Source organism: Camelus dromedarius, chromosome 14, assembly GCF_036321535.1.
Source record: "Camelus dromedarius isolate mCamDro1 chromosome 14, mCamDro1.pat, whole genome shotgun sequence".
Lineage (NCBI taxonomy): Eukaryota > Metazoa > Chordata > Mammalia > Artiodactyla > Camelidae > Camelus > Camelus dromedarius.
In genome coordinates, this window is record NC_087449.1 from 57,753,620 (window position 1) to 57,769,619 (window position 16,000).

Below are 16,000 nucleotides of genomic sequence, written 5' to 3' on the forward strand. Positions count from 1 at the left end.
GTAATTTGTTTAAACCCCTCAACAACCCCGCAGCATCCAGGAGATAGATGCTAATACTGTCTCCCAGTTTACAAAAGAGGCACAGAGGGTGAAATAACCCGTCCAAGGTCACACAGCTGGAGAGTGAGGGGCAGGATTCGAACCCAGGCAGTGTGTTTCCAGAGTCCACCCTTAAGTGCTGTTCTGCTTCCCTCTTGGAGATAAGTTGATAAACCTCTCATCCTTACAGCTGACTAAGGGGGTTTAATGAGGCCAAAACGAGGAGGAGCCGGAGGAACGCATCCTGCAGCGTCCGAGAAGGTGGCACTGGAGGGGGACCTCAGAAGGGCCCCCTCAGCTCCCATGACCACTGGCCTTAACTTGTTGCCCCCTTAATGCCCTTAACTGCTCCCCCCCAAATAAACCATGGAGAAAAAAGGCAGGAGTCACCCCTGAAACAATCTTTTTTTTAACATTTTTTATGCATTTATAATCATTTTACAATGTTGTGTGAAACAATCTTAAGTTCAACTTCTGCCCTGACACGGGGTGCATCCTAAAAGTCCCGTCCCTCCAGCCGTGCTCTGCCTCACAAGGTAAAGACCCTGGGCAGACCTGGAAGATTCAGCCTTGTGCCCAGCAGGGGGCCGATGGGTGCACGAGATTGGAGTAAGGTATGGCTTCTTCATATGAAAAAAAAAAAATTCACTGAGGGTGAAAATGGGAATAAATATTCTAAATGTTACATAAAATGTACTAATTAGAAAAGTTGGTCAGTTGCCGGATGGCAGTGCTGTGGGCTGGGTAAGTAGTTGTCTGAATATGGCCTGAAAGTGTCCTTGGACCCTCGGGAGAGGCGGGACGAAGGGTCCCCCTCTAGACACAGCAGCAGGCACCTCGCCCCAGCAGCCCTGGCTTCTTAGCATCTAAGGACTGAGGAAATGTGACATTTAAATAAAAAGAGTACCGTTTGCCCGCTTTATTGAACACTCACTGCATCCTGGCTGCTGGCCAGGCTCATCATATGCAGCTCCTCACTGCATCTCAGCAAAAAGCTAGATTCAAAAGATACTCTTGCCCTCATTTCACAGATAAGGAAACAGGCTCAGAAAGCTCAAGAAACTTGCCCGAAGCCATTCAGCTTGCAGGTATTCAGATGAAAACGCGAACCCCAGCCTGGATGGCAACAAAGGCTGAAGTTTCTGCCTCTGAGTTCCTTTCCTTTGGTCTTGAGGGCAGCCTGCAAAGGGGAGGGGCTGGCCGTGACCTCTTCCCCAAGTTCTGGGGTTGAGCTGCTCTCCGAGGAGGTGCAAGGTCAACCCCAAGCTGGCCATCCCGGCTTGGTTCCCGTACTCAGAGCCATGCTGAGAACGGGGGATGATTCAATGCCTCCCAAAGGAGGTTGTACTGCCCCCTGGAGGGGTGCATTTGGAAATGTGGGGAGGGTGCTGGTGGTTTTCACAATGTCCAGGGTGCGACTGGCATTTAGTACCAAGCTCCAGGGGTGCTGTTCATCCTTCAGTGCACAGGACAGTGTTGGATGGTGACGTGCAAAGTGTAGCAGCTTCTCTATTAAGATGCTGGTGGGAGAAGGAAACTGGGTTCTGCCTCTGGGTCTATCATGAACACACTGGGTGACTCTGGTGACCCGTCCCTTGCTCTTCCTAGGCCAGAGGGACCAGTCGGGCTCCAAGGGTGTCTGGGGTAAGAGCTGGGGCTGCCCAGCAGTTGTGGGAGGCCGGCGTAATCCTGCCTCCCTGGGGCAGAGCCAGGGTCCCTGAGTCCGCCTCCCTCAACAAGATTTTCCAAAGAACAGGCTGCCTGGGTGATGGGTCTCTTTTACGTGCATCTGTGGCCAGTGACCCAGGGCTGTGCCTGGAATTGTGTGTGCAGCCCACATATCCCATGCACACAGAAGAGCGGGTTCACAGCTCACCACGTGGGATTGACCTGAAACCCTCAAACCTCCTCGAATAGATTTGCCTTTAAAAGACAGCCACAGGGTGGGTGAGTATAGCTCAGTGGTAAAGTGTGTTCTTAGCATGCACGAGGTCCTAGGTTCGATCCCCAGTACCTCCATTTAAAATAATAAAATTCAAATTTAAATTTAAAGAAAAGACAGCCACAGTGAAATGAACAGAAACTTCGGCATGCTGGATTTTAATCCAAACCCCACCACTCTCTCAGCTGTGCAATCTAGAAAGTTTCTTAGCATCTCTACACCCGTTCTTTTCTCTTGTGCAAAATGAGACATTGTAATACCAGCTTCATCATAATACCAGCTTCCCTGGACCGTTGGGAGGATTAGCAATCGTGAATGCCAGCTTCTCGAGTGACACCCTGCACTTGGCAGGAGCACCATGGATGCTGCAGAGGCAGTAGGAGGAGGAACTATCTTGATCACAGCACTGCCTCCAGGCACGAGTGCACCCAGAGCTCCTCAAATCATGAGGCTGACTTGTATTGCGACAAGGAGTGAGTTGGCTGCATGGCAAGTTGTCCTTGGTAGCCCAAGACTCCTGCCCCTCCCCCACTATCCGCCACCTGTGTTAAATGGAACCTCAGCTCCAAGTCCAGCAGCCTGGCTGTCAAGGTCCTTGAAATGAGCCTTACACGAGGCTGATGTTCCAGAGTCCCATGCCCGAGACTATCTTGGGAGGTTAATCATCTGGGCACCTGGCAGTCTGTATTCCAGAAACTGAATCACCGCAGCCTTGACCAATGGAGTATGAATTAGTGGCTGATTAATTGTCACCAATTAATCACCCTGACCAATGCTTGCTTAATTTCCCCAGCTCGATTATGACCTGGGTATAACAGTCTGTGATTCCACGAGGGAGCAGGGAGCTCCTTTGTTCATGGAGCTTTAACTGATCAATAACCAGCAGACATGGCATGTGGTTACCCGCCCCCCCAGCACATGGACAGCACCTCACCTAGAGAGGCAGCTGAAGGCAAGTGGGCTCTGGGGACCCCCGTTCATGGAAGGAACTGGCTTATTTTGCAGATGTTGAAGTAGTGGTAGTCACTACCACTTTAGTATAAAATTATTGCATAGCATGGTAGACGCCCAGCAGAGGAGTCCAATTCTGCAACACTTACTAAGGGCCCGCCGTGGGCCCGGAGTCCTCTCCTCGAAACTTTGAGAGGTGACTCTTAACTATGCCCACTTCCACCTGAGCGAGATGAGCTTTGCCCAAGGTTAGACGCACAAATAGAATCCGTGCCCAGGTCTGTCAGGTCATTAGTTGAACATTTACCCAAATATAACATTATTTGCGCAGGGCAGTCTTCTAAGGACTGGAGATAGAGCGGTGAAGAAGGCTACCCTCAGAGAGTTTGTACCTCAGGGGGGGAGAGACAACCAAACAAAAGTAAACAAATATGGTATCAGAGCAGGCGAGATCTGTGAAGAATAAGATGCGGGGCAAAGGGACAGAGTAATGGGGGCGGGGGGTCAGGAAGGCCTCTCTGGGCAGGAGGCATCTGAGCAGAGACTTGAATGAGGAGGAGGAGCCCCACCAGAAGAGCTGGAATGAGCCTTCCGGGTGGTGGGAACAGCTGGTGCAAAGTCTCCCTAGTAGGAACATTCTAGAAGGTGAGGTCACGGAGTCGGCCAGGGACCTTCTAGTTCACAGTAGAGTTGGATTCCAATCTAGTTGTGACATTACCTCCTTAACAGCTTCGGGATGTGAAAAATTGATCTTTGCTAATTCAGCTGGTGAAAAACGCCGCCTTGCTTCCGATTCATATTTTTAATAGTTGCGCCGTGTTCCGCCCAATTGTTCAGCCGACTGGTTCTTGCGGGGCTGTGCATTTAGGACGTTTCTAGGGTTTGGGTTTCATCAGTTGCTCTGCTGTTAACATCTCTGTGCTCAGAAGCTGAACTGATTCCCGGCTGTTTCTGTCTTTCGAGGACGCTATGATGCGCGGGCACGAGTCCTCGTTTGCCACGTGACCTCCCTCCTCCGAGTGCCCTTGGAGGAGCTGGATCTCCTGGAAGAGACATTCCTTGAGAGCCTGAAGGAAAGCAAAGAGGAGGAATCTGAGTAAGGGAGCCCTGTGACCCCGGCCCTGCCTGTCTGGAATCGAGGACTTCCACTTGAGTGCGCTTTTCAGATGTCTCCTCCCTCCCCGCATTAAGAGATGCTGCATGGAGGTGGAAGGAGCACTGGACAGAGAGTTCTAGTGTACCCCTGACTTGCTATGTGTCCTTAGCAAGTCACTTCCCCTCTCTGGGCTCCATCCTCATTTGTAGGGAAAGGGGACTGAATGGGTGACTGCTAAGGGCCGTGAGTCTGTAACTTTGACAATCTGTGACCCCAACACCCCACTCCATTTCAGCTCTGAGACAACTTGTCCATGGGCTGGAGTGGCCTGGGTTCAAATCCCACCTCTGACGCCCATTCACTTTTTGACCTTGGGCAGGTGGTGCCCCCTCTTCTCTAAGCCACAATATTCTCATCTGTAAAATGGGAATGAGAATAGCACCCTGCTAGGGTCGTGGTGGAAAACAAGTAGTTATGCTATCAAGTACTCTGCCCAGGACCAGCACATAGCAAGTGCTCGGTATGTGTGAGTCCTTCCCTCCCCCCGCGGGCCCCCGTAGCGGCTTTCCTATCTGTGTGTGGCCAGGTGTGTGTAGAGGGACCTGTGTGTATGGTCAGATGTGTGTAGAGGGCAATTACCCTGGTAACTTGGCCAGAGCTCAGCTCTTTGCAGGACGCCTTACACAGGACCTAATCCCCCAGTGATAGATCAATCCCAGTTGCAGCCTAATTGCAGGCTCCTTGCACCAGTCACATGTCCCAGTCGTGGCTTTTGTCCGGCCATGGTGGCTTTCTCGGAGCAGCCAGGCTGTGCCAGTTCAGCCCAGCTGGAAACTGAGCTCTGAAGCTCAATTCAAGTTCAGAACGGGAGCCGCCCTCCCACCAGGGTTTGTAGGACAAAGGGAGGGGGTTGTTTCCTTGAAAAAGAAGGAAACTTGGTCTGTTGAAATAACCTGAAAATAGACTTGTTTTGACTCCCAGAGCTGTGTCAATAAAGAAACACCTGGATCCAGGCCAATCACTGTAATCACAAGGGCTATCCAGAACCTTTGGGTTTATTGGACATTTGTACTATTTCAAGTATGCCTTGAAACAAAGGAGACACTTAGGTATTGCTTGGAAATCTATTGTCAGAAAGAAACATATTACCCAGAAAATTTGTTCTGATAATACCAGTAATGCCAGATCAGGGAATTCGTAAAACAGCCCAGCTCTGCCACTTACTGGCTGTGTGATCTTGGGCAAGTTATTGAACGTCCCTGGGCCTCAGTTTCCTCACCTGCAAATGGGTATGATAGCACCTTCTTCACTATCAGTATTTGCTACAGGACTCTTACCACTGCTGTTACTACTACGTGTGGGCCCTTTCCTTGGAAAAATACTCCACATGAGTCATTTTTTTGACTCAATTTTAGGGACTTTGGAGACCTTTCGGGTTCTATCTGTGGTCTCTGGAAGGATCTGAGACCCAGAGAAACACAGTAACTGGTCAGCCAAGCAGCCTGGTTCTGGTTTGATTCTGCTGCTAAGTCCCTGTGTGGTCCTGGGTGCATTGCTTTCTGTCTCTGGGCACCTGCACCAGTTTGTTTGTTTGTTTTTTCACCCGTACAGGTAGAGGATCAAATTATATGTAGGTTTCTTTTCACTCTAAGGTTTTGTGTTTCTGCAAGATGAGCTGATCACTTGGCACCCCAGGGTGATCCTTTGCAGCCAGGGTTCAGGGGGAGCTGCCCCACCTTTCTGTTCTGGGGTCCCCATCTGAGCCTTGAGGCGATCCAGGCTTCCCCTGCTTGTCTGGTGACTTCACTTCTCTGTGCCTCGGATTCTTCATCCCTAACAGAGAGGTAGTGGTACTGATCTCTCAGCATAGGGCTGTCAAGAGGATTAAATTAAGTAACACATACCTGAAGCTTGAAGAGCGCCTGGCACACAGTAAACGTTAGCTAATGCCGTGCTGGAGGTTGACACTGAGCCCACCGTAATAACATGGTCGACATCTAACCTTTATTAGAGTATTTTCTAGATCTGCATCTAGGCACAAGATGTCTTCCCATTTGGTGCTCATTTCAATCCCCTGAGGCTTTTGCAGAGGAAGAAACAGGACGTCAGTGGGGTGACATAAGTGGCCCAAGGTCACCCAGCTGGTCAGTGGCACCATCTGATTGAACCTTCTCATCCAGTCTGCAAGTCACTTACCAGGTCCCTTAAAGTGCAGTTGACAAGCCCGGCTTCCATCCTGAATTCTGAAGGAAGCAGTAAAGATAATCCTTTTATGGGGCTTTCTGAGCTTTTATGAGGGCTGTATCTCTAGACTCCCCAGTGGTAAGTGTTCCCTCTCTATTGACTGGAGTAGGTGATTTTAACAAAAGAAGAGGATGGTGGCGAGGACAGGAAGGGTAAGGGACACCCTGTCATGGGAGATAAGGTGGCGGTGAGTGCAATTTCTCTGTGGGACCACGAGATGGGCAATGTGGTATCTTTGCTCTCGACAAGGTATCTGTGATGTCAGCCAGTGGTTCGGCCCAGCGCTGCATTTTGGCTTCAGCCTGTCTTCGGAAGGTTGACGTGGAACGCCAGCTCCAGGTCACTTCTGGGATCCCAGGTCACAAGTGTGGCCAGCGGCTCTGTGATGACACAGATTGCCGTGGTGCCTCACCAGCAGGCAAAGTCAGTAACAGGAGGAGGGCTTCGTTTGGGTTTAGTGTCGTGCTCTGAATTCTCGCTTCCAAATATAGGAAGCATTGTGGATGTGGTGACTCAGAGCCAGCGTCTCCGCTTGTGCTTTAGATGTTGAAATTCAACCAGACAACTGAAGTTTATTGCAGGGGTGAAATGTCGTGATAATTAATGATTAATGAGAAAGCTATTCATTTTATGTATTATTAAGAGCGTTCAAGTACTTAAATAAACAAGGAAATCGGTTGACAGTTCAGGTGTGTGTTGAGAGAGTGCCTTAGCTTTCAGCAAGTGTTTATAAACATTTAAATAATAATACAGAGCAGAATACTGCAGATTGGGGTCTATCACCCATCTAGTCTTTGTAAAATTAATCTGATATACTAGCATTCATACATTTAAATAAAACAGCTTCAAGAACTACATTTACTTTTCAGTTACTTTATTCCTTTAGGCTGTGAGTTTCCCCCTCCATAAACTCAGCTAAAAGTGAAGACAGTCTATCACTGATGTGCAGGTGCGCTGCAGGAACAATCTAGAAGCAGACGGGGCTGAGTGTCAAGGTCACCAACTCAGGAATTTGACTATGTTCTTAATAACAGATCGTGACATTTTTATAACAGCCTAGACTTGTTCCGTTATCCCAGAAGTTTCATTCTTGATGGTGATTGGCCTGTACTCTGGCTGAATATTTTATTTAACCAAAACGTCTTATTCCGTGACCTCTGGTTTTCATAGAAACGGACAGTGAGTGGGAGAACAGATCCCTGCGGCAAGATGCTCACGTCCAGTCCTTGCTGGAATGAGTAGATTCCATTCAAGAAACAGTTTCTGAGCCCCCTCCAGGTGCCAGTCCCGGGACAAGCTGCTGAGGGTGGAGAGCAGGAAACGTTTGATCCATGCTCTGAAGGTTGAGCCCTGCGATTCTCAGACTTGAGATGTAGATCCCTGGAGAGCTTGTTACAGGTGGTTTGCTCATCCTCATGCCCAGAGCTTCTGGCCAGGAAGTGGTGCTGTTAACAGCTACCTCCTGGATATTCTGACGCAGCTGATCCAAAGCTCACTCTCTGAAAAATCAATAGTCTAGAATTCCAGGCTAATACTGTCCAGAAGTTTAGAAGGGCCCAGAGTCAGGGCATTTAGGCAACCTTGGGGCTCAGGCAGGCTTCCTGGGGGAGGTGACTCTTGAAAGATAAGTACTGTTTAGCCAGACAAAGGAAGGTAAGAAGGTAAGAAGGTCCTTGGCACCCAAGGGCCAGCAAGAACACAGGTACTGAGGTGTAGTCAGGTCACAGGGGGCCTGAGGGTCATGCCATCCTCAAGGCAGTGGGAGGGCTCGGAGGGAGGGAGCGAGGGGTCAGACAGTCATGGTTATACTCTCCTGCTGGACATTGGTCACGTGGTACTGTCATCATCCTCCCATTTCCAGTCCCCACAGGAGAAAGTTGAGGCTCAGAAAAATCAGGTGAGCCAGTGAGGTCATGGCAGAGCTGGGCTCAGACACCTCGCCCCAGATTTGCAAACGATTTCCTGGGCAGTGTTTGCTGAACGAGATGCTGCCGGTTCACAGAGTCAGCTGCTCATGCCCCTGAGCATTCCTCTTGCCGCCCCCAGTAGCTGGAATTTTTCCCCAGGCCTTGAACTCGGCTGAAAACAGCTAACTTCCAGCTTTCCTATTTGCCCTGAATGGTGCTAGCTGTTAAGGGCCAAAGTATATCTCCAGCCTGTGTCTAAGAGGAAATTATCATAATCGTGGAAGGAGTGATAATAAGAACAAACATATTGAATGATTGCAACATGCCAGTCACTGTACGCGGACTGTCTCATTTCGCCCTCCTAATACCTCTGGGAATTCAGTGCTATTTTTCATTCCTTCTTCATGGATGAGGAAAGTCAGGCGGGACAAATAATTTGTGCATAGTCACAAGGTTAGTAAGAGTCTCTGTCCATCAGGATAGGCGAGGTTTTGCTGCAGTAACAAATGATGTCCACGTCTCAATGGCTTACAGCAACAAAAGTGCATTTCTTGCAGATTGGCTGTGGCTTTAGTCCACAGTCTTGGTTCTGGGTCCCAGGTTGACAGAGTGACCACTATCTGGAGTGTTGCTGGTCTCAGGGCAGAGCAAAAGGAGACCTATCAGGCTCCTGCACTGACTCTTAAAGATTTTGCCAGAAGTGACACATATCCCTTCCACCTGTATTTCATTGGCTAATGCGGGTCATGGAACCATTCAGTTCAACAGGGCAGAGATGTATAATCTTTCCATAGGGAGGCCCAGCCCTGGAGGGCTAACTGAACATCTGGTGAGCAGTGATACACCACCACAGCAGAGGTGGGATTCAAGCCTGGCTTACAGGGTTTGAATCCTGGCATCAGAACCATGCCCTCCACCACCATCCTGCCTTCTACTTCCCTAGATGGACATGGTTCAGCCTCATCTCACACGTCTGGTGGCGTGAATTTCAATCATGGCAGACCAGCCCCTGCTATCATGAATTGGTTTCTGCTTCTCCATAGTGAAGCGACTGAGAGGTACTGTGCTGTGCGCCCAGGAGGTGCTTAGGGGAAAGTTGGTTGATGTGAGCTGGCAGACCACCAAAAAGCATAGCAGGTTTGCAAATACCCAACTCAGATCCCACTGCTTTTCGACCACGGGAGGATGAACTGTTTCTTGCTGTCACATCTGGTTCAGGAGGAGAGAGATGGGACACATAGCACCCAGAAGGGCCAGCCCACTCTCCATAGAAGTTTGTTGATTGAATGGATAGAGAAGGAATGAATTTAATCTTTACAAACCAGCAGCCTTGTGAGGGAGATGTGATTATCCCCACTGTACAGAAGGGGAAACTGAGTTTCAGGGAGATGGAGTGTCATGGTAACAGCCACTGTTGTGGTCCTCACATGCAGTGCCAACTTTCATGCTCTTCGCTGAGCCCCACAGCTGCTCAAGAGGCGGGTACTGTCATCTCTGACCTTATGTGTGATGTGCAGACAATAATGAAACTGCTTCTAGGAGTAGATAAACCATGCGAAGTGCAAAGCACAGTGGCAGGCATGTTGGAAGTCCTCAATAAATATTAACTATTCCATAGTCCCCTGCCATCGTTCTGCACATTGAGTTGTGGTCCAAACTCCAGCTTCGGTTCGGAGTTCACACTGGTAACGTGCGCACCATCCCACCCTCAGTCTCCCGTCCTGCTCCTTACTGCCTCCGAAGTACCAAGGGTTGAATGTCAGATAGGAAACTTGGGCTCAGTGATGCTCTTGGGCCATTTTCAGGACTCACCTGACCCCAGTTCACTCTAAATGCTTCCCTTGTACTACATTTTATCACTTTTAAATTTCAAGTCTGAACAATTCTGGCTATTGCCCCAAGACTGTCACCTCCAGTACAGACATTTCTCTAATCCGTCTTTGGAAGGATTATTCTGCAGGAAATTGATGTCCAAACATCCCAGAGGGAGGTGGGCTCAGATGGAGGAGTGGGGGAAGGGGAAGGGAGGAGGGAGGTGATGGAGTCTCTGTCTGGTACTTGTTCTGGGTCCATCTGTTTAAAGATAATTTCTTGCTTCTTTTGCTATTATTATTATTTTTTTGTCTTTTCATTATTCAAATTGCAACCCTGTTAGGATGGATCCGTTGGGTAAGTAGGACATCCCACCTACTGGGATTCCCCAGCTGGGTTTTAGAATGTTTTCAGCTTTTTGAAACCGTCGATGGGCCCAGGGTAACCTTGGTACCTTGCTCTGTACATCAGAGTACCCAGCACTGGTTCTAGTTTGGGGGCTGGAGAGGTGGGGGGGGGGGTGTCAGGGGATCCCAGGCCCAGCCAGCCCTAGAGACCAACCTCTTCTCCCCCAGAACGGCCGAGGCATCCCGGAAGAAGAAAGAGAACCGGAGAAAGTGGAAGCGTTATCTCCTGATAGGTCTGGCAACGGTTGGAGGCGGGACAGTGATCGGTAAGGCCACCTTGAGATGAGATGGTGGCACGTGGCCAGGGCATCGTGCAGGGTGAGGGGTGACGCCAGGCTGGGAGCAAGAGTGGGGAGAGCAGGGGGTGAGCCGGGAGGGGCCTCCAGCACGCCCAGAGTGTGTTCTCTAGTATTGTCAGGAGCCCCCATGAGAGGCAGTGGGCAGCTGATGGAGGAAGAACCCAGCGGGCGTCCTCACTCCCCTCCCACCCTTACCCACCAGGGCCACTTTCCTTGCAGGTGTGACTGGGGGTCTAGCTGCCCCTCTTGTTGCCGCCGGAGCCGCGACAATCATTGGCAGTGCTGGGGCGGCAGCTCTGGGCTCAGTGGCCGGCATAGCTGTCATGACCTCGCTGTTCGGTGCCGCTGGAGCCGGCCTGACAGGTAAGGTTCCAAAGGAACAGAGGCGGCAGGCAAGGGCGGGGAGGGTATAGCTCAGTGGTAGAGCGTGGGCTTAGCATGCACAAGGTCCTGGGTTCAATCCTTAGTACCTCCATTTAAATAAATAAATAAATAAATAAATAAATAAATAAATAAATAAATAACCTAATTCCCCTTCCAAAATAAATACATTTAAAAAAAAAATAGAGGTTAAAAAAAAAGGAGTGGCAGGCGATGAGGGGTTTTGGGCCCGGCCCGGGTGGCCCAGCTCCTTAACAGACACACCCAGATTCTCACCAGTAATGGCTCCCCAGGAGACGGAGAAGGAGGATGTGGCTTTTCTCCTTGCCAGAACTTGTAGCAGGCTCCACAGAGAACTGGGCTGGGAGCTTGGCATGGGTCTGGGGGAGGGCTGGCTTTGAGAAACTGCTCCTTGTGTAGACTTCCTGAGATGGGACCTGCTTGTCAGCGTCCAGGAAGCTTCCAGGCCGCCTGGGAGACACCTGGGCTTTCTTGTGTAGGAGGACATGTGGCTGCCCCTCATTTACCAGCATCACCTGGGGAAGTTTTTCCAAGTCATGTGGGTCCACAGCCCCCGAACCACACCCAGAGATTCCTGGTCCACTTCCCAAGGGACGTGTGGATCTTGGTCAGTTCAAACCACTTTTACTGAGAAGAGTGTGTTACCCCTGAAGTTCGTGGGCAGGAAAAAAGATAGAGAGCCAGCTAAGTCAGGCAGAGCAGTGGCTGTGAGCCTGGGCTCTGAGTCTGCTCCACTCCAGAGGTATCCAGCCTTCAGGAGCCTCTTACCTTCATCTGTAATCGGGACAGTAAAGGCACTGACCTTTACGGAGTTTAAAAACGAGATGTTTATCGAGGGCATAGGGTTGGTGCTCACTGTCTGAGTGCGAGTACACAGCCACTCTGCCAAACATTCCCCAGGGTCCCCAGTCACCCCATTCTCACTTTTATGTCTGGATCTTTAGGGTACAAGATGAAGAAGCGTGTCGGGGCCATTGAAGAGTTCACATTTCTGCCCCTATCCGAAGGCAGGCAGCTGCACATCACCATCGCCATCACCGGGTGGCTGGCGTCCGGCAAATACCGTGAGGACCAGAGTCAGGGAAGGATGCAGACGGGGATGGGGCTTGGCTGAGCTGGGTCAGGTTCTTGCCTGTGTATGTCTTTAGAGGGGTAGGTAGGAGAGTCCCATTTTTCAGAGGAGGAAACTGAGGCTCAGAGAGGTGAGATGACTTCATTGAACATCTATCTTCCCATCCATCTATTCATTATCCATTTAGCTACCATCCATCCATCCATCCAACTATCCATCCACCCATCATCCATCTATCATCCCTCCATCCATTGTCTATCCATTCATCCAACTATCCATCCATCCAACTACCCATCCATCCATCATCTGTCCATCCATCCATCCATCCATCCAACCATCCATCCATCCACTCACCCACCCATCCATTCATCAGTCCATCCTTTCAGCAGTGTTTATAGAGTGCTGTGCACACCATGTGCCAGACACTGAGCCAGGCCCTAGGAACTCAATGGTGAGCAGTACAGTCATAGTGTCTGCTTCTATGGAATGCGTGGTCCAAGGTAGAAGACAGGCCATTGAGCACGTAATCACAGGGAAGGTCTATGGAAGGCTCAAAAGGGGAGAAACAGAGTGTTTCTGGGGAATGAGGGAGAGGTTACTAGAAGAAGTGACGTTTAGGCTAAGGACTGGCTGGAAATTAACCAAATAAAGAAGGAGCAAGATGTGTACACCAAGCAAAGGGGCTGCATGTAGAAAAGCCTGGTGGTGCAAAAGATCCAAAAGAAGCACAGGATGGCGTGAGGAGGGAGCTGGAAGGCGGGAGTATGGGCAGGGCCAGATCGGGCAGGAGCATGTGAGCTGTGGCAAGGAGTTTGAATTTATCCTCAGAGCAAGTAGCAGATAGAAAGACTTTCAACACGTAAGTCAGAGATCAGTACATCTTGGCTGTGTGACCTCAAGCAAGTTGTTTAACTTCTCTGTGCCTCAGCTGCTTCATTTATAAAGAGAAAGAAATGATTCCTGCCTTTCGGGGTACTTACACAGGTTAAGTTCAACAAGGTGACATGTGGAAGGCACCCGGTTTTTAGTGGCATCCCACAAACATGAGTCCCCTTTGCTGCTGTAATTTTGGGAGGATTCTAACCAGGTTGGCCTTGAGGAACAAGACCATGGTCTGCTTACTGCTGGCTCACTTTTGCAAGTGCCTAGTGTGAGGCTCACAAACAGGTCATCACTCAGAGAGAGAGCAGGGTGGGCCAGGGAGTCTGGAGTGTCCCAAACAGACCCACGTGCAAGAGCCTCCTGGGTCCCCAAGTCCCTGGGATCCAAGGGTGGAAGTCACAACTCTTCTAAACGACACAGAAGAAAGCAAGTGAGAAAATGCTCAGGCCGGGCTTAGAGGCATTACTGGGCGCCAGAGTCTTCCTGGTATGTGATCGCCAGGCCCCGTCCCTGGTCTCTGACGTTGACCGAGCACCTAGCGCGTGCCTACTGGAGTCAGGCGTTCCACCCACGTGACCCTCACATCCACCCTCTGAGGTGGGGGCTGTTCTCATCCTGATCTGGCTGAAGAGGAAACCAGGAGGGGTCACGCGGCAGACAACTTGGCAGATGCAGGATTCGAACCCAGGTCTCCTGACCAATGCTCACGGGTTCCTCTTCATTTATTTCATGATACCATCCATGCTACAGAAAAGAGGGAGCGAGAGCAAGCATCTAGGTGAAGGAATTTACAACTCAGACCAGTATGGAAAGCAAATCCCTTATGGTCGTTTTACCCCCATTGCTGGATGGGCCCCAGGTCAAAGTCAAGTTTATCTTGCGGGGAGGAAATTCAGTATTCTCCTGCAGCCCAGGGCAATATGCTCCCCAGGCAGAGGGGGTGGTTACGAGAACTCTAACCAAGCTAGATGAAGGTCAGGAGGGAAATGTGTCACCTCGTCGTGTCTCCTTGACAGCTGGGAAAGAAGTCTTGTATCATCACAGGCTTGCTTCTGCGTCTGACCGGAATAGTTGGACATTCTTCAGTCCACCCCGTTTTGAAATAGGACTCTGTGTAATGGTGATGATGATTTTGTAGCTCACCACCAACCCAGGCACTTCACAAGCATCGGCTCACTTAGTCCCTCACTTCAGGCCACGGAAGTGGGTGTCATTATCACCCACACTTTACAGATGAGGAAACTGAAGCTTAAAGGGGCTGCCCAGGGTTGCCTAGCTGGTCAGGGACTAGGGCACGACTCACTCTCATTCTGTCTCGCTCCATAGCCCATGTTCTTGGCCACGGGGTGGATAGAATGCAGGACAGCACTTTACAGTTTATGTAATGCTTGGTGTGCAGCCTCTCGTTGTGGTCCCAACGACACCTGTGAGTCAGATGCCATCATTCCATTCTGTGGAATGAATGAATGAATGAACAAGTCAAAGGCATGTGTTTCCAGAGGGTCATGTGTTAAGTCAGGAATTGCCAAACGATGAGGCTATGAAGAAGGCGGGGGCCAGGTCACAGGGGACCTGAGTGTCCCGCTGGAGAGGTGACACTATCCTCTCCAGGAGGGAGGAAGAAAGGGGGACAGACAGTCGTGGTTATATTTTCCTGCTTGACATTGGTCACGTGGTGGTGCTGTCATCATCCTCCCATTTCTAGTCCCTGCGGGAGAAAGTGGAGGCTCAGAAAAATCGAGTGAGTCAGTGAGGTCATGGCCGAGCTGGGCTCGGACACCTCGCCCCAGATTTGCAGACAATTCCCCAGGCAGTGTTTGCTGAACAAGATGCTGCCAGCTGCTCGTGCACCTGCGTATCCCTCTTGCCACCTTCAGCAGCCGGATGTCAGAATTCCTGCAGAATGAGAGAAAATAGCGCTCTCCGTGTATAGTAGTTCAAATATTTAATTCTTACAACTAGTCTATGAAGAGAGATAAATGCCAGTCTCCCCACTTCACGGCTAAGCAAAGTGCGGCTCAGCACGGGATAGTGATGCGCCCAAGGTCGCCCAGCTACTAATGAACTCAGGACGTGAACCTGGCCAGGCTGCTGACTCGCAGGGGCACCCGGGCTCTGCTGGGGGCTCCGTCTGCTCGCTGTCAGCTGCAGGGGGTGGGCCTCTTGTCTCCCACCACCGGAGAGTGGGTTTCTGCCGCTGTCTGGGAAAGTAGGGTGGGGCGTCTTCTATCAGACAGGAGAGACCCCACCTACCTGCACTCTCCCCAGGCACCTTCAGCGCCCCATGGGCTGCCCTGGCCCGCAGCCGCGAGCAGTACTGCCTGGCCTGGGAAGCCAAGTACCTGATGGAGCTTGGCAACGCCCTGGAGACCATCCTCAGTGGTCTTGCCAACATGGTGGCCCAGGAGGCCCTAAAGTACACGGTGTTGTCTGGTAAGCCGCCCCCTCTCCCCTACCCTGAGCCAGGCACTGTGCTGGTCCCTAGGAACACAGAGAGACAAAGACTACATTCCTGTCTGTGAAAAGTTTATGGTTTTTGTAGGGAGAAGACAGATAAACAACCAGTCACATTATCCCATGGTGTGTCAGTTAGTAATTGCTGCATAACAAGCCATCCTATAAACCAGTGACTTAAAATAACAATCATTTATCACAGTAGCTCAGAAGTCATGAGGCTTCATTTGCCTCTTCTTTGCTGGGCCTGCTCATGCATCTGTGGGTCAGCTGACTGTCCACTGATCAGGCCAGCCTGGCCTGGGGCCAGAAGGGTGACTCAGCTCTGTTCCATTTGTCTCTCCTCCTCTCCAGGGATCTCAGACTAGCCCACACACCATGGTAGAGGTGCACGAGAGGCGCGGGTCCATTTCAAGCCTCGAATCTAGTAACATCTCATTGACCAAAGCCAAGACATGACTGAGCCTAGAGTGGATGGGCAGGGCAGGGACAG

The 16,000-nt window shown here is 50.6% G+C and overlaps 1 protein-coding gene across 11 annotated transcripts in view; it reads left to right on the forward strand.

The window, feature by feature from the left end:
- The window catches only part of TMCO4 (transmembrane and coiled-coil domains 4), a 77,730-nt gene that overhangs the window by 24,237 nt on the left and 37,493 nt on the right, over positions 1–16,000 (forward strand). For all 11 annotated transcript variants that reach the window (XR_010383965.1, XM_064493980.1, XM_064493983.1 and 8 more), the window contains exons 6-10: positions 3,896–4,028; positions 10,567–10,664; positions 10,917–11,060; positions 12,044–12,163; positions 15,322–15,486. Coding sequence is in view for 10 of the 11 variants with exons in the window: in XM_064493980.1 (XP_064350050.1) it covers positions 3,896–4,028; positions 10,567–10,664; positions 10,917–11,060; positions 12,044–12,163; positions 15,322–15,486 (660 nt within the window). In the remaining variant the exon portion in view is untranslated. The remainder of the gene's footprint in view (positions 1–3,895; positions 4,029–10,566; positions 10,665–10,916; positions 11,061–12,043; positions 12,164–15,321; positions 15,487–16,000) is intronic.